This window comes from Sciurus vulgaris, assembly GCF_902686455.1.
Source record: "Sciurus vulgaris genome assembly, chromosome: 14".
Classification (NCBI taxonomy): Eukaryota; Metazoa; Chordata; class Mammalia; order Rodentia; family Sciuridae; genus Sciurus; species Sciurus vulgaris.
Genome location: NC_136475.1, coordinates 79134724 through 79155570, shown reverse-complemented (window position 1 = coordinate 79155570; position 20847 = coordinate 79134724). Strand labels below are relative to the sequence as shown.

Sequence of the window (20847 nt, the reverse complement as noted above, 5' to 3'; positions counted from 1 at the left end):
CAAGAATACTGTTTTGCACCTTGCGTTGTAGCTAGGTGCTACAATAAATATTTATTGAGCTAAGTGCTCAATAAATATTTTCTGAATCAATGGATGATTATAAATCTTAGCAACAGTTAAGAGTTGCTACTCACAGTTATACTTTCCTTGTACCACATGTACACTTTTTATTTATTTACTTATTTTTTGGGTGATATTGGGGATCAAACCCAGAGCCTTATGCATGCTAGGCAAGCATTCTACCACTGAGCCACATCCCCAGCCTCTATATACATTTTTGAATGCTTAATAATAAAATTCTTGGCTTCTTGTTCAGACGTCTAATACCACTCATGAACTAATACAGTGGTCCAAAACTGATCAGATTTGCTTAAGGAATTTTTTAAAGGTAGAATCTCAGGCTACCCTCAGCATAATAATTAAATTGACCTAGAATGGAAGTAATGTGTACTTTTTAAAGCTTTCTAAGTTTTTAAATCAGCTGGGATAGGGAACTACTGACATGCAGTGAATATAGAAATATATAGATATATACATGAAATACAAAATCAAAGTTAAAAGGAATTTTAAAAGTTATCTAGTGAGTCCAATTAGGAATAATTGTTCCAAAACTCATTAGAATCTAAAAGAGAAGCTGTCATTGCTTCTAACTATATTCTTGGTTTGGGAATAATTCAGATTAACAAACACTTGAACTATAAGTTTGAGTCTAGGTAAGACAGATAGAGTTAAGACATTTACAGAACACACTCCTAGGGCTGACCAATCTGTGACTCTCCTCCCCAGAAGACTATACACTCTTGAATCTGGTGGGGGCACAGAAGAGCCCAGTGAGCTTCCCACATGCTTTCTTCCCCTGCTGTGGCAATCACGGAGGCCTGGTGCTAAGATGGGGATGTGCAGAAGACTGAAGTGGCCCCCACCACTAAATCACTGACATGGCTCACTACTCCTGAGTCCCTCCAGGTGACTCCAAAGGTCATCACAGACTTTGTGTGAGTGACACACACAAAGGGGTGAACCACTGGGGGTCACTTTGCTACTGTGGCTACTATATCCTGATTATGTAACATCCATAGTCCACGATCCTGTCTTAGACAAATTCTCTATGCAAAAATTATAGCATGGAGGGTTGTAGAGAAAAACTGTAAATAACATCAATAGGAGAATGAACTCGTGTGGTAGAGTAGTTTTTGATAAGTCTCAAAAACATATAATTTAACAAAATAATAAACTTACAGAAGGATATTTACAACATGTCCATTTGTATTAACTATAAAAATATGTGAGTTTATAGATAAATACCAAATAAAGATTAGTAGCTACCCTTCAGGACAGAGAAAGGGCAATGGGACCAGGAAGGGGAGCAGTGAAGACCAGAACTTTATCTACGATGCTTTTATTTACTTAATAAAAAGATTCAATGCAAATATAAGAAAGTGATAACAATCAATAATGAAAAGTTCAGTTTCTAATTCTTAGCTTTCAGTCCCAGATTGCATTTCCACCTAAATTTATAAATAGATGTAAGGAGGGCTTTTTTAAAAAAAATTTTTTAATAAACTGAGAAGGCACCTATGGTCAAGTTTATCCCAAGCCAGGAGAAGTGGAGGAATGCCCTGAGATTAGAGATTCCTGGCACCTTTTAAAGAGGGCTGAGATATTGCCTTCAAAATAAGAGGAGTGGTGGGAAGTCAGCAAAAGGAGCTGCAAATTCCCACCAGATCCCCACCTCCTCCAGCCCTGCTCCCACACCACACAGTCAGACTACTTCTTTCAAGGCAAAAAGGAAAACAGTTATACTGTTTAGGCAAACTGATCAGTACATCTCTCAACTCAGAAACCCCAGGCAGAGAAGGGGTCCAGGACCCGAATGAAGAGGGAGAGATTACATCTGTGTAATAAAATAAATAAATCCAGAAGTTTATGAACTACTGGATCCCCAACTTACTGCTCCTGGTCAAGATACATGTAATCTTTGACACAACTACATCTCAGGTACACAGAAACCCTGACCCAGTTTCACAGGGGAAACACCTAGACCTTCACTGCAGTATGAGGAAGCAGAGATGTGAAGGTGACCCAGGTGTCCATCACAGGTAAAAATCCTACACACACAACCTCTTGTGTAAATTTTTCAACAGTACAAACAAAACAGTGCCTATTTTTCAAGAACCTGCATTAATAAAAAAACATACACAATAATCATATTAGAGCAGTTGCCTATGGAGGAAAAAGGTGACTAGAATAGAGATATGAATAAAGAGGTTCTTTAAACATATGATAAATACCCAGGGGTGGTGGTGCATACCTGTAAGCTTGTCTACTCAGGAGGCTGAGGCAAGAGAATTTCAAGTTTGAGGCCGGCCTCAGCAACACAGTGACACCCTCTCAAAAATAAAAGAGAAAAAGGGCTGGGAGTGTAGCTCAGTGGCAGTGTCTGCCTAGCATGCACGAGGCCCTGGGTCCAGTTCTGAGCACTGCATGCATGCACAAGTAATGAAATAAATAGCACAAAATACAATGATAGAAAGTCCAGGTACGACAGTAATACGTTTAATAAGCATGATAATCTAAATGGGAAGATTTAATATCATAAAGATGTCAATTCTCTCCAATTTGATCTTTAGATTCAATAAATCTCCAATCAAAAATTTTAATAAACAATGAGTTCAGTAAGTTCCTGAAGTTTACATGAAAGAGCAAAGACGGAATAGAGAAAATACTACTGAAAAAGATTACCTAATCCATTAGGGTGATTAAAATACTGTGATACTGACCTAGGGATAGACAATTTGACCAATGGAACAGAATAAAGAGCCCAGAAACTAGCCTGAGCATATCGGAAATTTCATTTTTGACAATGATAGCACTGCAGGTCAGTGGAGAAATGAAAATGATAAATGGCCCAGAAACAGTTATTACTCAATGCTGAGAGGGAGGGAGGGAAACTGCATATTCTCTATCACACCACACACATGTAAAAGGGACATCTTTAAACTTAAAGGGAAAAAAAAAAAAAGGAGAAAACCTGTTGGGGCAGGCAAGGATTTAAAAAAAAAAAAAATTCAACGTAGAACATACAGCCAAAAAAAAGGGAAAATGGTTATCAAAATAATACAAATAAATTATAAGCAATGAGTAAACTGCATTATGGAACACAGTGGGGGGAGGAACACATATTTTTTCCCAACAAGAAGGAAGCAATAGGAAACTGAAAGGAAAACAACAACAAAGATCATACAAAAAAGTCAATCAAGTCATAAAACCAGCAGGTGTGTGGTGTGTGTGGTGTGCTGGGAAGGGCACCAGAGCCTCACACAAGCCACGACACACGCACCACTGAGCTCCACCCCAACCCCAAAGTGTGATCTGGGCAACTGGTGGTGTATTAGAAGAGCTCAGTGAGTTCTGAGAGAGGACCGTCACAGCCTGCATCTGCCTGTAATGAGTGATGTTAGCTGTAAATACTATTATTGGATTCTCAACTTTCAGATTTATAAACCTCAGAAGACTTTGTTACCATCATAGACTAGAACTATTATCAGCATTAGCAATATCAAAATCATGGCACAGGTGATGGATTAGGAGCCAAAAGGAGAAATAAAACATACTCATTTTCTCAGTTTATGCAGTAGAAATTGAAGGAAGTTATAGGAAATTAAGTTTTAAGAATATTATTTAAAATCACTAAGGAAACCAACTTAAAAATGGTGATATAATTATGAAAAACTGGGATGAGTTGGCATCTATTTATAAATGAGGTTGATTCCTTACACCATTGATGGAATTCAATAATGTCTAAAACTGGTGAGTCAAGAAAAATGGTGCCAGGCATGGTGGTGCATGCCTGTAATCCCAGCAGCTCCGGAGGCTGAGGCAGGAGGAACATGAGTTCAAAGACAGCCTGAGCAAAAAGTGAAGTGCTGAGAGGGAGGAGGGAGAGGGGAGAAAAGAGGGGAGACAGGACAGGGGAGGGGGGTGAGAGGGGAGAGGAGAAAAGAAAAAGAAAAAGAAAAGAAAAACGATATTATACATATAAGACAGAGCAACAGGGAGTAACTACTAGTAGACCTAAAACCCAGGCAAAAGAGGTCAAGGGTGGGAGAGTGTGTTGTGTCAATATAAGCAGTTCTATATTACTGAATTTTTAATCCACATGCATATATTATTTTAATGAATATAAAAGTTTTTAAAAATATTTAAAGAAAAAGAAAGTAGAGATTGGTAGCCCCAACAGCTCATTTGGTCCAACTATCTTCCATCAGGTAGGTAAAAGATAATGAGTGCTCACTGCAGCAGAGAAACTTCCACACCCCAGGTGAAGACTAAAGAGCCCAAACCTACCAACTTTATCCAGCAAGGTAATCTTCCTATCATCATTTAATTCAGAATGAAGAAATCAGTTCAGAGACTGAATCCTATCCTTCACTGTTTCTCTTCCTCCTTACTTCTGGTCTTTATTTCTCAAACTTTTTGTTCCCCTGTAGCTTTGCTTTATTTATCATGAATATTGGTGTGTGCGCATACATGTGTGCATGTTTGTGTGTGTGTGTGTGTGTGTGTGTGTGTGTGCGTGCGCGCCTTATATAGACATACAGTCTCCTAATTTTCTCTCAATTCAAAAAGAGAAAACTAAGTTAGTTTTCATTTCCATGTCATGTAAACTAACTCAAGTCCCTGTGGGCACTATTGTTGTGGAGAAGAAATGACCTCTATTACTAATTTAAGGGCAGGACACACGAACAGCAAAAAGGAACTCAGCTCAATAGCACAACAACTCCTCTTCAAGGTATTCCTGTTCTGAAGACTGCTGTTTCTTGGGCTTCATGAATCAGGAGTTAGGCTTCCACGTTAGGCGATTCTTGGTTTTGATCCAAAGGAATTTCACAAAACCTCCATTTCAGAAGGGTCCACATTCAGGTGTATACTTACACTATATGTGCAAGGTCAAGTGGTTTCTCTGGTTGCTCAGGAAAAACAGGATGCGGGGGTTCTCTGGAGGGTACACACCCCAAAGATTTACTAATTGCATGGCTCAGCTTCTTTGCAGGGGATTTCTGTGTCAAAGTAGAAAATAAGGAAATAAGGAATTAACTCTTCAAAAGAATGATAAAGAACTTCAAAAGAATGTGGTGACAATAGCATAGAAAATATCTTTTCAAGTACAAATCAAGTTTCATTATAGTCAACACTATTGGGCCTTGCAGAAAGAATCTACAGTGGTCCCAAAGTCATTGTGGTTTCTTCATTTCTGTGGCCTCCCTCTATTCTAAGGTCACACTATCAAGTTAACGTTAACTTCCTTCTTGGACATCTCTACCTGCCCTTTGCATGAATTTGCTCTTTTGATACTTCTGGATTACTTTTGGTAAGATGTTAAAGCTAATTCCCCACTGAAGTCAGAACTCTTTGATGGTCTACAATATCGAAGGTTAAAATAATGCCAAGATCACATGGCTTATGGATGTTAGCAAGTAAGCTGACTGAGACACATCCCCAAATGTTAGAATACTCCCAAATAAATGTGAGGTAGAACATTTGGTATTAAGGATCTGGCTATACAAGCAGATACAAACTCACACACACAGGTCAGCATCAGACCTGTAACCTTGATATACTAAAGGTACAAAAATAAGTTGGCATACCAATCATTTCTCTGGAAGACAGAAACAAGAAATCCCAAGATTATTAAATCTAAGACTTAACAGTAAATATTCATAAAAGCAACAAAATGCAGTGACATAGAACATTCAACTTCTAAAGCCTCTGTTTGCCTTTTTGGACTTCTTAATATTTTACTTTTGGTGCTATGGATCAAATCCAGGACCTCATGCCACCCAGTTACATGCCCAAGCCTCTTAAAACTCATATTCAAAGGAGGGTGCTCATATAAGATTATATTGTCTACCCAAACCCCTTTAACACCTTATCTGAGATTTTGCCCTTTAACACCTTATCCGAGATTTTGGCAGGTTATTACCTGCAAAAAAAAAAAAAAAAAAAAAGAAATATTTCCTTTTACTTTCTCTGCAATTTATTACTGAATGTGCCACTTGAATTTCTCATCAATACCACATCTCCACTTGACTTTTATATGCTGCTTGCTGCAGTATTTTAAAACAAAATAAGGACTAGGGTTGTAGCTCACTGGTAGAGCACTTGCCTAGCATGTGTGAGGCACTGGGTTCAATTCTCAGCACCTCATATAAATAAGATTCATCAACAACTAAAAAATATTTTTAAAAAATAAGTAAAAATAAACAAAAATCTCTTTGCTTTTAATACCATATAAGGCAAAGTTAATTAACTTTTTAAAGACTGAATAATACCTATGTCTTCAGAAACTTCATATGTTGGCTCCAAATCACCTACCACTATCCCCTTGGACAAATTCAGTTCTGGGAAAAGTCTAGATGTAACCTAGCTTCCTGCATATCTTGTAAAATGAAACAAAGCAGAATCTCTCCCCAACTGCTCCCCACTTCCCTTTGCCCAACAACCAGTCATAATGTGATGCTTCCCCTTTAACCCATTTTCTGTACTGCCCCAGAGAGCATGGCCAGAGAGATCTTCTGCTTAAGATCTCTCACAGGCTGATAAGGCATACAGGATAAGATCGAAGGAAACGCCATCACATTCCACACAGACACCCTCAACACCCTCATATCCGGCCCTTGGCCCTTGCCCAAGAGCACAGATGAGGAGCTGCTCACAGTTAACCCAATACTCCCCGTCCTCTGTACCTTGGCATGTGCCTTTCCCAGGTCTCCCTTTTCCAATCTGTCTTTCTGTAAACTTTCTACTCAACTCTTAAACCTGCTTCCAAGTGTCCCTTCCTCTGTGAAGAGTTCCTTGCTGCTCCATGGTCAGTATCCCCTTCCCAGGCTACCACTAACTTACACGCGTTCCCTCCGCTGCGCATACCATGCCGCATCAGGTTTTACGTTACCTGCCTATCCTTGGTAGGCTGGTGCTTCTGCAGGCAGGACCGTATCCTCTGCATCTGTGCATTACCAGAGCTGTTTCTACAACAGAATTACGGTCTCTGGACAGGATTTTCTAACTGCTTATTCCTAACAAAACCACATCAGTTTTACTTTTTTGAGAATTACAAATAAGAGACAACCAAAGGAAATAAAACGAATGCCTTAATCCACCTTTAGAACCCAATACTACATCTATAAACTATATAATTTCATGATTTGGTGCTGTATCTGAGAACCACCTGGGCCATGAATTCAGTCTGCCTATCTGAGATTTAGCTTCATCCAAAAAATAACAGCCATGAAATCACAGGTTTCATGAGTATATTTTATAAGAAACATTAAAATAACTACATGACTATTAAAATAAACAGTGTTTGCCTCTGTAGCCCCTAATATTCTCAGCAATATGCTTGCGATGCTCTTGGAAATACTGCTTTAAGTCAAAGTTTAGAGATCCAATTTCAAGCCTCAAAAACATAGATATAAGGGTAAAAATCAATGTATTGAGTTCAACTGGTACATATGGGAAGGAAAAATAAAAAACTGGAATGCATCAGGCACCGTGGTACATACTTGTAATCCCAAGTAGTCAAGAGGCTGAGGCAGGAGGATCATGAGTTGCCTGGGCAACTTAGCAAAACCCAGTCTCAAATTACAATAAATAAAAAAAGGTCTGGTAAAGGGTACCTGGGTTCAATACCCAGGACCAAAAACAAAAACACCCCAACAACATTGGAATAACTATATGTAAGAATTAGGCTATTAACTAAGATATAGAACCAGACTAGAAAAGGATATTACCCTGAAAAATTTAATGCCATGCATTCCATTAGGAATAAATAAGTGATTTATCTAAAAAGATCTCAAAGAGTGGTTATGTTATGAACCTGAAGTGAATTTTGATGAGTTAGTTTAGAAGCTAATATCAGTCCCTATGCAAGAGTGTGAAAAATGCTCTAAGTGTCGAGACAGGGACATTCCCTGGTTTGCCTATTCAGCCCCAAGGACAGAGCTGGTAATCAAAGGACTAAATATTTGAGTGAGAAAGGGAGTGAGAGACGAAAAAACCGGTCCAGGTCTAGGATTTGTGTCCAACACTTCACTTGCACTACCACGCCAGAGATGTCCTTTCAGGTCTCTGCACTTTCCTCCAATTTGCACTCTAAAACTGACAGAATGGAGAGTCCTTAACTTAGAAAACCAAATCTCCAAACACTCTTAGGCAAAGATTCTCAATCTTTTTGCATTTTAATATCCTAGTTCACTCTACTTAATTTTGAAACATTTCTCTAAAATCACAAGTTACATTTAAAAAAATATGTACCAGAGGGTATAAAATGTGTGCATGCAGTTTTAAAAGTCATAAACCCCTTCAAAGTCATAATATTCATCTTCCACTATTCTGCTGAAAAACAGAACCATGACAGTCACTTGGAAGCTTCCTTGTGCACCCTTATCCCAAGATACCCGACTCCCACACCTCCTCCACTCCTGGCAATCACTGCTGGGATTTTTGTACTAATTATTTCCTTCGTTTTACTAGTTTAGCAACTATGCATAAATAGCATATTTTTAGATATGTTTAAAACCTGCACACACACATATATTCTTCTACAACTTACTTGTTCACTAAAAATTGTTACAATTCACCTATGTGGATAAATATGACTTTAATCCACTTTTTTTTTTAACTGCTTGACTTATTTCATTGCTTAATGACTCATAATTTATATGTGCATTCCATAGCTGATGAACATTTGGGTTGTTTCCATTTTTCCCTATCATTCATAACATGCCTATAAAAGTCCTAGTCTGTGTCTCTTGATGGCCATGTGTCAGAATTTCTTAAGAGTGAAATTATTGGATCAAACCGTTCTCACATTCAGTTTAACTAAGTATTGCCAACTTGTTTTACAAAGTGGTTACACCTTCCACTCCCATCCAAGGTGTAAGAGAGTTCTTGAAACTCCACATTCTGGCCAACCTTTGTTATTGCCAGACACTTTAACATTTGCCAAGTCCATGGGTGATAAATGGTATTGTTGGTTTTCATTTGCAATGCCCTGATCACTAAAAATATCGAGTATCTTTTCCTATGTTCATAGGCCATTTGTGTTTCTTCTGTGAAATGCCTGTTCCTATATTTGCCATAGTATTGGAAAGGTTGTCTTTCTCTTGTTGATTTATAAAAACTCTTTATATTTTTGTTATCTTAACCTTAAGAAAGTTATGTTGTATAAACAATTCTTGCTTTAAGACTATTTCTCAAATAATTATGTTTTTGGTGAACAGTCATTTTTATATATAGGCAGTTCCAATCTAGTAACTTTTCTTTAAATTTTGTGCTTTTTTTGTCTCTTAACTGTTCCCTTCTTGAGATTATAGTTTCTTCCACATTGTTTTCTAAAGCTTTAAAGTTTTTACTTTCATATATAAGTTTGAATCTATTAGAACTGATTTTTTTTTTTTTTAAGGTACAAGGAAAGATCCAATTGTATGTGAATAATGAGCTGCCTCAAGGTCATTTGATCAACAGTCTGCTCTTTCCGGCTAGGTAGTCTATTGCCATCCTGTATTGGTTCCACAGTGATTTAATTACTATACCTTCTTCTTACCTTTGCAAAGGCCAATGCCCCAAACTTACATTTTTCTTCAGAAGCATAATTATTCTTGAGTCTTTGCACTAAATTTTAGAGTCAGTTTGTCATTTACCATTAAAAAAACAAACGAACAAAATCCTTGTGAAATTTTGATGGAAACAGATCAAATCTATAAACTCTGCAGAGAACTGACATCTTTGTGAACTAACCTATGTGTCTGAGCCTTCTTTAAACATAAAGTTTTAAATTTCTCTCCTAAAAGATCTATGTATCCATTATTTATTTCTATTTTATTGTTTCATACCCAGTAACCCTGATCTTTTGTTTATGGTGAAACACACGTATCACAAAATTTACCATCTTAATAATTTTAAATGAACAGTTTAGTTGTGTTAATCATGTTTAATACACTGTTGTGCAATCCATTTCCAAAACATCTCTAACCTGCAGAACTGAAACCATACACCCATTAAACAACACCTGCCCTTTTCCCCACCCTCCTCGGTCCCTGACTGATGGACACCTGGGTTGCCTCCATCTCTAGATTACTGTGAATAGTGCTGCTAGGAACATGAGTGTGCAAATTCCTCTTTGAGACTCTGCTTTCAATTTTTGGGGCTATGTACACAGAAGCGGAATTGCTGGATCATATGGTAGTTCTATTTTTAAGTTTTTGAAGGAAATGCATACTGTTTTCCATAGAGGCTGAACCATATTATAGTCCACTAACATTTCCCAAGGATTTCACCTTCTCCACATCTTTGCTAGTGTTTATTATTTTGGTGTGAGTGTGTTTTAATAGTAGCCATCATAATGAGTGTGGGGTGATAGCTAACTGTGGTTTTGATTTCCATTTTCCTACTGGTTACTGATTTTGAGCATCTTTTCATCTATCTGTTGGCATCTTTATATCATCTTTGGAGAAATGTCTATTCAAGTCCTTTGCTCATTTTTCGGCTGAATTATCTGTGAGATTTTTGTTAAGCTGTAGTTCTTAATATTCTGAATATTAAACCCTTGTCATATATATGATTTGCACACATTTTCTTTTGCTCCACAGGGTGCTTTTTCACTTTGTTGATTGTGAATGTAACGCACACAAGCTTCCGATTTTGATGCAGTATATCTATTTTAACTTTTGTTGCTTCTGATCTCTTTTCACTTTAATGGTCAATCCAGAAATTCTTTCAGACATTCTACATTGAGAGTCATCATCAACTAATAATTTTATTTTGTTTCCTTTCTATTCAAACCCCTTTCTTTTCCTTGTTTACTATGCATCTTACAATTACCAACAGAATGTTGAATGAAAGTGGTTATAGCAAGCCTCCTTGTTTTGTTTTCAATCTTTAAACAAAGAGTTTTGACATCTCATCCATAAATATAATGGACACTATTAGTTTTTATACTCCTAGATTGTTAAGCTTTTGTTGTTGGTGTGTGTGTGTGTTTAAATTACCAATGGATGTTGGGTTTTGTGAAAAATTTTATGTCTGTTGAGATGATTATATGAACTTAATCCATCAATATATAAATCTATGGTAAGTTAAAATAATACATCCTTAATTAAATTACTGGAATAAAATAAGTATAGTCATGACATGATCTTTTGTGAACACTGTTGGGTTCAGTTTCCTAATATTTTGTTTAGATTTCATTTATGTTCATGAATGAGAATGGCTTATAATACTCCTTGCTAACTTTTTACATTTTGCATAACAAGGTTATTATAGCTTCAAAAATGAAATTAGAAACACTTGTTTTGTTGTAAAATCTAGGAAATTTCATATAATATTGGAATCATTGTTTTATTTGAATGCTGAAACTCATATAGTCATTTAGGCCTGTTTCCTTTGTGTTAGCAATTCAGTTTCTTTAATGACTCTGCTACTATTTGGGTTTTCTATTCCATCTTTATCCAGTCTTTGTAAGCAATATTCTTTTAGGAATATTTTACCACAACTAAACTTTCAATAACCAGTGGGGCTGGGGATATAGCTCAGTTGGTAGAGTGCTTGCCTAGCATGCACAAGGCCCTGTGTTCAATCCCCAGCACCACACACACACTCACATACACAAAAGTAGTTATTTTTTGTTGTTCTCAGAGAATATAGTCTACTGCAACTAATTCTTTTTTAAGACTTCCTTTATGTAGTAAATTTTTACATTTGAAAAGAATGTGCAATCAATAATTAGACTACATTCAAATTTTTTTACAGTCTTCATTTTTGTCTAGTGGTTCTAACAACTGTTGTGAGAGGTGTGTTAAAATTACCAATCTCAATAATGTATTTCTCAATTTTTTGAGAAACTAATTTTTAATTTATAAATTTTTATAGTTACATTACACTAGGCATATACATTAATAGGTATATAAGAATACAGAAGTGTTCAATTCCTTTTTTTATCTTTGGAAATTTTACCTCTGGAAGGAGTTTAAAATTTGTGATAAAAATATATGTATCATGTAAGATTTGCCATTCTAACTTTCCTGATAAAGTTTTTATTTTTAACCAGAAATCCTTTAGAAATTCTTTCGCAAAGATTAATATAGTATCAGCAAATTTCTTTTGATTAGACTTTGCCTGGTATGTCTTTTTTTTTTTTTTCTCCTTAACTTTTACTTGTTCTAAGTCCTTACTTTTTAGCTCTCTTGTAAACAGCCTAGAACCATGTAGTTTTTTTAAAAAGAATTTTGTAGTTGTAGATGAACAGAATGCCTTTATTTTATTTTATTTTTATGTGGTACTAAGGATCAAACCCAGTGCCTCACATGTACTAGGTAAGTGCTCTGTCACTGAGCTACAGCCCCAGTCCTAGAGAATGTTTTTTAAAGAGTCGCCAGTCAAGCAGAAAATTGTTCATTTGTTCATTATTAAAATATTTTTCCATCTCTATAACTTATTGTGTCATTATTTGTCCTTTTTAGGTTTTATTTTTCTCATTTTATTTATTTTATATATATATTTGGAGTGGGGTACTGGGGATTGAACTTAAGGGCACTTGACCACGGAGTCACAACTCCAGCCCCATTTTGTATTTTATTTAGAGACAGGGTCTCACTGAGTTGCTTAACGCCTTGCTTTATTTTTTTGCTGAGGCTGGCTTTGAACTTGTGCTCCTCCTGCCTCAGCCTCGGAGCTGCTGGGATTATAGGCCTGCGCCACTGTGCCCAGCTTCTCATTTTATTTTGTCTTCTACTTTTGGCAATTTTCTGAGTCAGTTCTTCTAGCAGCTGCCTTTATTGTTCTTTAAATGAAAGTAACATTTATTGAGAACCTACGAGTGTCAGGAAATCAACGGGTAATTCTCGCACATCTGCAGGCTCATTTAACCCTCAAAAGTAGTCATGAATTAGATGTTAACAGTCTCAATCTTACAGGTGTAGAAACTAAAGCTCAGTGTAAAAACTGAAGCTCATATAAGAGGCCTATCTTAATTCCTTTCAGGGTCATTTCCCTCTTGACAGGTAAAATTTCTTAGGAAAGCTCACAGAGGGATTGCAAGGGACAGCCTGGAGCAGCAGAACAGAAGGAGGAGCCAGAGGCGCAGGCACGTATGGTCAAGGGTGGGGACACATGAAGGTAAGTGGGGGGTGAGGACACAGAGCTTACATCCGAGGGGCAGGTGCCAACGGGAGAGTGGGGTGCCTTGGGCTGCAAGCGTCACATGGCATGTTCCTGTGCCAGGGCTGGACTTGTTTTCCTCACATGACCATGGACCAGGCACTAAGACAGGCTGAAATAATTTTTTCTTGAGCTCAGATCACTGTATTTTCAATCACCTCAAGCTAATTCCTTGCACAGCGCACTCCTCAGCTGGGGTACAGGCTGACAGGCCCTGACACCTGGAAGCATAACAACCTAATAGAGAGAGCTCAGGACTGCTGCCTTTGAGGCCATTCCTGTCATTTTCACTTCCAATTACTGTCCCTGAGTACATCACCCTACGCTCCAAGCCACAACATCTGAAGGGATTCAAGTAAAAAGTTACCCTCGATGGAGGGGCTTTTGATTCCAAAGCTTACTGAATCCTCAGAAAAGGCAGGAACCGTCTCGATTTTAACATGAAAACTTAACCATAATCTTAATCAGCATCTCTAGCCTCATCCCGTAACTTAAAATCCTTTACATCTAACTGCTTCCACCAGTTTCCTGTCACAGTTGTTGAGTATTCTAAGTCCATCAAAATAAGTCATTGTTAGGCAATGATTATTACTATTATTTATACTTAGTGCTTATTTATATTCACCCACATTTGTCAATCCCAATTCTTCCTTCTGGTTTCAGTTTATTTTTTCTTCTAAGTACATCCCTAATTAGTTCCTCCAGCAATGGTTTTGCTGGTGACAAACTTGAGAATTGTTCTGAAAATATATTTCTTCTTTGCTCTTGAATAGATTAGATACAGAATTCTAGGCTGATCTTTTCATTCTATTCTTTAAATCCTTAAACTGCCTTTCACATCTTCCATCTCCTTGTATCTGTTTTTAGTATTCTGTGTCCTGGCTAATTTCTTCAGACCTATTTCCCATTCCCTAATTTTTACTGTCTCTAATTGGTTATTTAACCCCTTCAGTGAGTGCTTAATCTTAATGTATTTTTTTATTTCCAGAAGCTCAAATTGGCCTTTCTCCATATCAGATTGTTCCTTTTTAATTTCTAACTATTCTTAACTTTTTTAAATGTACCATTTTGCAAAGTTCTTGGCATGCTGAGCCTACCTTTTTGTGTGGTCACTGATTCTTTCTTAGAATGTTTAGTGACTGGGTTTGCAAGTTTTTATACTAAGCTCACCTTCAGCAGGGATTGTTTTCTGCATGGGATCCCCATTTGACCAGAGCATAGAAATAGGATTGCTACAGAGGGATTTTTGTCTGCTTCCAGTAGGTACCACAGAGCACTGCTATCCAATAGAACTTTACTGAACTGTTTCTGCATTGTCCAGTATGGTGGCCACTAGACACGTGATTATTGAGCACTGGCAATGTTACATCTGTGACTCAGGAAATTCGTTTTAAATTTCATTGAATTTTAAAATTAAGCACCCACATGTGGCTAATGGCTACCATATTGGACAACATAGCTGAGGCTTCTTCCCCTTGAATGCTTTTTGGTTTGGGAATTTCCATGCAACTTTGCTGGTAGAAATTTGGACTGAATACTTCTGCTTAGTAAACATTATGGCTTCAGTTTTTCAAGGTTGACTCTTTTTTCTCCCAGGGCCTGGCAGTTACACATTTCTTTGTACCTTCTCTAGGCCCCTGGATTTTTTCCCCCTTGTCCTTTCTTAAGGAGACTACTATTTTAAAGTCCTAGCCTTTATAACAATATTAGTTCTACTTATGTTGAGTAAACCCAAGACAGATTTCCTGTGTCATGAGATAATAAGCCTCAACCTTGGGGGCCTAAGTCCAGTCTGACTGACCCCTAGAACACCAGTCTGGGGTTTAATTCTAATTGCCAGGGATTTCTCTGATTTGTAACCAAGCTCAACTCTGCAATTCAGTCTTGTTGTATTTAATCCAGTATGCATGTCTCTGTTACTGGGGAAAGGAGGTATAAATATCTCAGTCTAACACAAGCTGCTGGAGTTAGCAGTTAGGTTGGTACAAAGAATACAACTTCTAATTCAAATATCTTAAATGCCACTTGAATTATTCTTGCATAGCCAGAGTAAGTGCTAATCGATCAGGCTTAAAGTAATTTTCCATTTTTATTTTTTTAAAGTATTTTTAAATTGTCACTGGACATTTTTTTTTTTTTTTTTTTTTTGTATGTGGTGCTGAGAATCGAATCCAGTGCCTTGCACACGCTGGGCTAGTGCTTTACCACTGAGCCACAACCCCAGTCCCAATTTTCTATTTTTTTAAAAATATTTTATTAGTTGTTGATGAACCTTTATTCATTTATTTATTTGTACGTGGTGCTGAGAACTGAACCCAGTGCCTCAAACATGCTAGGCAAGTGCTCTATTACTGAGCCACAACCCCAGCCCCGCAGTTTTCTGTTTTTAAACATAGAATTTTTGCACCTATATTCTTAAGTGAGGACAGTTTACGTTTTCTTTTTTGGTGCTATACTTGCCTATTTGGAGATAGAAGTTATACTGGCTTAGTAAAATAGTTTGGGAGGTTCCAATCTTGTGCTCTGGAGAAGTATGAGTAAAATGAAAATTTACCTATTCCTTGAAGGTTTGCGAAAATTCACCTATTAAACAGTCTGAGCTTCCTTTGGGTTGTAGATCTGTGATTCTCATTCCAATATTTTCAACTTATTTGTGTATTATTAAGATTTTTTTCCTTATTTTTGTACCAAATTTGGTAATATCTATTTTCCTGGAAAACAGTCCATTTCACTTAAATCTTCCAATTAGCATAAAGTCACTGACAGCACTCTCTATAATCACAAAAAAGCAAACCTGTTCTGTATCCAAATTCCTATTTTCATTTATGACACTATTTTTGTACTTTTTAAAAACTACTCTTGTTAATAGATCTATTTTACCATTTTTTCAAATAATCATTTTTTATTGTATTGATAAAGTTAATTTTTTATTTCTATTTTGGTAATTTGGGAGGTATTTTTATTACTCCCTTCTTCAGATTTATCAGTTCTTTTCAGTTTCAGAGAGCTAAAAATCTAGTTTCATTTATTTTTAATCTTTTCTTCTAAACTGCATATAGTTACCACTTTTCTTTTGAGTTACCTATGAGATGTAAACATAGGTTTAGACACATCATGCTTTTCCAGTTAATTTTGCTAACTTTTGATTATGAATTCCCCTTATCCCCAAAAGTTAGAGGTTGTTGTTACTAATTCGAAATGTGTGTTAAGGTCATTTTTCTCTTTCTGTTGTTGACATCTAATTTTACTGCACTGTGGTCAGGGCAGCTTCCTTCTGAGTAGAGGCCGGAAGGAGATGAGGCAGTGAGGCCTGCACACATCTGGAGAATGAGCTTTCTAGGCAGAAGGAAGAGCAGGTGCAGCTCTAAACATGCAAGCCCCCGGATGTGCTGAAGGACCAGCAAGAAGTGTAGCTTGTTTGGTGTGGAGTGAGGGGAGAAGGCAGGCGGTGAGGTAAGGGGGTCTGGGGACTGGGGGGCAAGGCAGGGTCCTGTGTGCCACTGTAAGGACTGTGGTTTCTACCTTGAAGGTGGGCAGTCCTTGCAGTGTACTCAGCAGGAAGGGTCTGATGTGCTTAACAGCATCACCAGGCTGCATTAGTTATTCCTTTACTTACTTATTGTGGTACTATGAATTGAACCCAGGGACCCTCTACCACTAAGCTACATCTCCACCCCTTTTATTCTTTCTTTTGAGACAGTCTCACTAAGTTGTTCAGGCTGAGCTGGAATGTGAGGCTCTCCTGCCTTGGCCTCTCAAGTCACTGGGATTACAGGTGTACGCCACTGGGCCCAACTGGATGCATTATTTAGAAAAGACTGAAGAAATGAGGGAATAATTAGGATCATCATTTAGAAAGTCTCTAATAATTACATAATTACATAATTACATACATACATATACATATATACATATATGCATATATACACAAATATGTAGTGTTATTAAGAATAAACAGGCTTCCACTGATATCAATTCTTGGTAAATTCCTTTTTTTATCATTTGTCACTCTCCCCCTTGTCCTTCCAATGCTGTCTTGAATTGTTATTTCATGTTAATATTTTATAACATTTATAATGTTTGTAATACAATCTATCAATTGATTTTTGTCCTCTAAAATAGCATATATGTGGGGTTTTGTCATTTTATTAAATGTTTTTCTTCTAACAGTTGTAAGTTTTATATTTTATTTCTTCCTATTGGACTGTTGTTACCTTTAAATTTTGAATGCACACTTAAAATCACAAGTTAAATTATATTTTATATCCCTCTCCTGATAGCTTTAGTATGCCTTCATTCCCTTCTTTTTTAATTTTAATTTTTTATTTTTTAGACTGCATTTTGATTCATTGTACACAAATGGGGTACATCATTTCATTCCTATGGTTGTACACAATGTAGATTCATACCATTTGTGTAATCATACATGTACAAAGGATAATGATGTCTCATTCCACCAATTTTCACACCCCCACCCTCTCATTTCCCTCTACATAATCTAAAGTTCTTCCATTCTTCTCTCACCCCGCCCCCCTCACCCCCATTATATATCACCATCTACTTATCAGGGAAAATTATTTGGCCTTTGGTTTTTTGGGATTGGCTTATTTCACTTAACACGATATTCTCCAATTCCATCCATTTATCTGCAAATGCCATATTATTATTCTTTGTGGCTAAATGACATACCATTGTGTGTATATATACCACAGTTTCTTTATCCATTCATCTGTTGAAGGGCATCTTGATTGGTTCTATAATCTGGCTATTGTGAATTGAGCTGCTGTGAACATTGATGTGTCTATATCACTGCAGTATGCTGATTTTAAGTCCTTGGGTACAAACTGAGGAGTGGGATAGCTGGGTCAAAAGGTGGGTCCATTCCAAGTTTTCTAAGGATTCTCCACACTGCTTTCCAGAGTGGCTGCACTAATTTGCAACTCCACCAGCAATGTAAAAGTGTGTCTTTTTCCCCACGTTCACACCAACATCCATTATTATTTGTGTTCTTGATAACAGCCATTCTAATTGGAGTAAGATGGAATCTTAGAGTTGTTTTAATCTGCATTTCTCTAATTACTAGAGATGTTGAGCACTTTTTCATATATTTATTAATCACCTGTATGTCTTCTTCTATAAAGTGACTGTTCAGTTCCTTGGTCCATTTATTGTTTGGGTTCTTTGTATTTTTAGTGTGAAGTTTTTTAAGTTCTTTATAAATTTTGGAGATAAGTGTTCTATCTGAAGTGTGTGTGGAAAAGATTTTCTCCCACTCTGTAGGCTCTCTTTTCACATTACTGACTGTATCCTTTGCTGAGAAAAAGTTTTTTTGTTTTGAATCCATCCCATTTATTGATTCTTGCTTTGATTTCTTGTGCTTTGGGAGTCTTGTTAAGAAAGTCTGATCCTAAGCCAATGTGATGGAGATTTGGATCTACTTTGTCTTCTATTTGGTGCAGGTCTCTGGTCTAATTCCTAAGTCCTTGATCCATTTTGAGTTGAGTTTTGTGCAGGGTGAGAGAGATTTAATTTCATTTTACTGCATATGGATTTTTTAAAAGATATATTTTTGCTTATTTTTTCACCTGACTACTTCCCTTTCCCCACCCTGAATCATCCCTGACTTCCTACACTATATGCACATTAAGAACAGAAACTGAAATGTATTTGTGTCCACAGTGCCTAGCTCAAATCTGACATGTCCTGATACTTAACCAGGTTTGCTGGAAAAATTCATTCCCTTTTTGTTCCACCTAGCCACAAATTCCATGTTGTTAACTATGCTGATCTAAATTACAACTTACTTAAAATAAGCTTACATTTTACAAGCAATATTTACCTAGACGAAATGATGTTGCTTTCCTGATTTCTCTGCTTCCCCTTTTTCCTTATATCCCATTACTATCTTCTGGGTTCACCTTTTCCTTATTGCACTACATCCTTAAATAGTTTTCAGCAAAGAACTTTCAAGGTCCCTAAGATCTGAAAATGCTACTGTGGTATCCTTGCTGTTGAAAGACAGAGTGGGAATATAACTGTAGTTTAAATTCATTTTCTCTCAACACCTAGAAGACACTGCATATTGTTTTTTTGCTTTGTTTTGTTTTTTAAACCAGTAACTGTCACTTGGATTCTCATTCTTTTGAAGACCACCAGCCTTTTCTCTCTAGTGTTTCCTAGGAACTCCTCTTTACCACTCATACTCCGGCTGAGGGCTCATCTTTTTTCAGTTCTGAAAGAACTTCAGATGTTATTTTTTCAAACACTGTCTTTTGTCAATTTTCTTCACTTACAACTCCTATTAGATAAATACTGGAACTTCTGTGCATCCTAAATATCTAACTTTACTCCACTTCTTGGCTATTGATGCTAAGTTTGGGAGAACTTCTCACCTTGATCTTTCAGTTCATTCTCACTTGTTCCTCAGCCACATCTGGTTTGCTCTGCAGTGAACCCAATGAGTTTGTCCCAACAACTCTACTTTTGATTTTTCACTACCACCAGTTTTTCATAACTTCTAATATTAAGCATGAAAATCCCTACTCCTTTAAAGAAATTAAACTTTCCCTTAAAGTTTCCTTTTGACTGCTCTGCTTCCTAGGGCACAGTTCTGCAGTTCATGTTTCATAAGTTCATCTTATATGTGGTGATGCTAGGCTGCTTCTCCCAGATTTTCATGTTCCTTGCCAAGCAGACATCCCACAAGACTGCTCACTTGCAGCCCTAATCAACAGTGGCCCCTGTTGAGTCTGTTCTAGAGCTGGCAGCACAGCTTCAGGGCCCCAGCAGGAATGCATGCAGCCCCTTCTGCAGCGCTGTGTTTAACATATGACTGCTTTGCTGGAAGATATCTGATGCTTTCAGGTCTGGGACATTCCTTGTCTTATTTTCAGTCTTGAAAGAAAAGAGATTCATTAATCTAAGTTGGTGTTTTATCTCTCATTAGATGGAACACCTCAGTCTTTCCTTCATGCCTTAATTTTTTTTTGTTTTACCTCACCCTTATATGATATGCTTAGGCACGATGCTCTTCAGCTATGAACACTGTTAACCCCAAAATTAAATTTCTTATTTTGACCATCAAATTTTTAATTTCCAGAATTGATACTTAGTTATTTTTAGTAGGAAAATAACTGTTCTTATCTTTCCAAGGACTGAACTATATTCACTGTGAAATCTAGTTCTGCTTATTCTATTACTTCTATTTCTTAGATAAATTCTTTGGCTATCTTCTCTGCCTGGCTGAGTTCCTCCATTCAGGGTGATTTCTAACTAAGAGCTTATCCCTGTAGTCAGGACTTCCTGCTCAGGCCGTCCACCCTCAGTGGGCAATGTCTCCTTGGAGGGGAGGTGCAGGCGCTGTCCTCAGTTGAGGTGGAAGGGAAGACAGAAGGTGCCACCTCATGGAAGAGCTCTGTGGCCATCGTCTCAGCAAGGGAACTCTGCCCTGTCTCTCCGGCACAGGCTCCTCCACTCACCACACCTGCCCAATAGCTGACAGTCCTCCACCCCTGCCACACCGCCAGACCCTCCCAGCTCCCACAGAAACCACTTCCAAGCGTCAGACTCCAGACACCGGCCACACCTTCAGCAGCCCACTTTCCTGCCTTGCTCTGGACCAAGGTTTTCTTC

General features: G+C 37.4%; 1 protein-coding gene across 14 annotated transcripts in view; it reads right to left on the bottom strand.

The window, feature by feature from the left end:
* DTNB (dystrobrevin beta) overlaps positions 1-20847 on the bottom strand; it is a 227692-nt gene that overhangs the window by 95014 nt on the left and 111831 nt on the right. For 13 of the 14 annotated variants that reach the window (XM_079111086.1, XM_079111076.1, XM_079111081.1 and 10 more), the window contains one exon: positions 4936-5060. In XM_079111086.1, coding sequence (XP_078967212.1) covers positions 4936-5060 — 125 coding nt within the window. Of the gene's footprint in view, positions 1-4935; positions 5061-17814; positions 20110-20847 lie in introns of those variants that run through there. The other variant, XM_079111079.1, reaches the window with a different exon arrangement.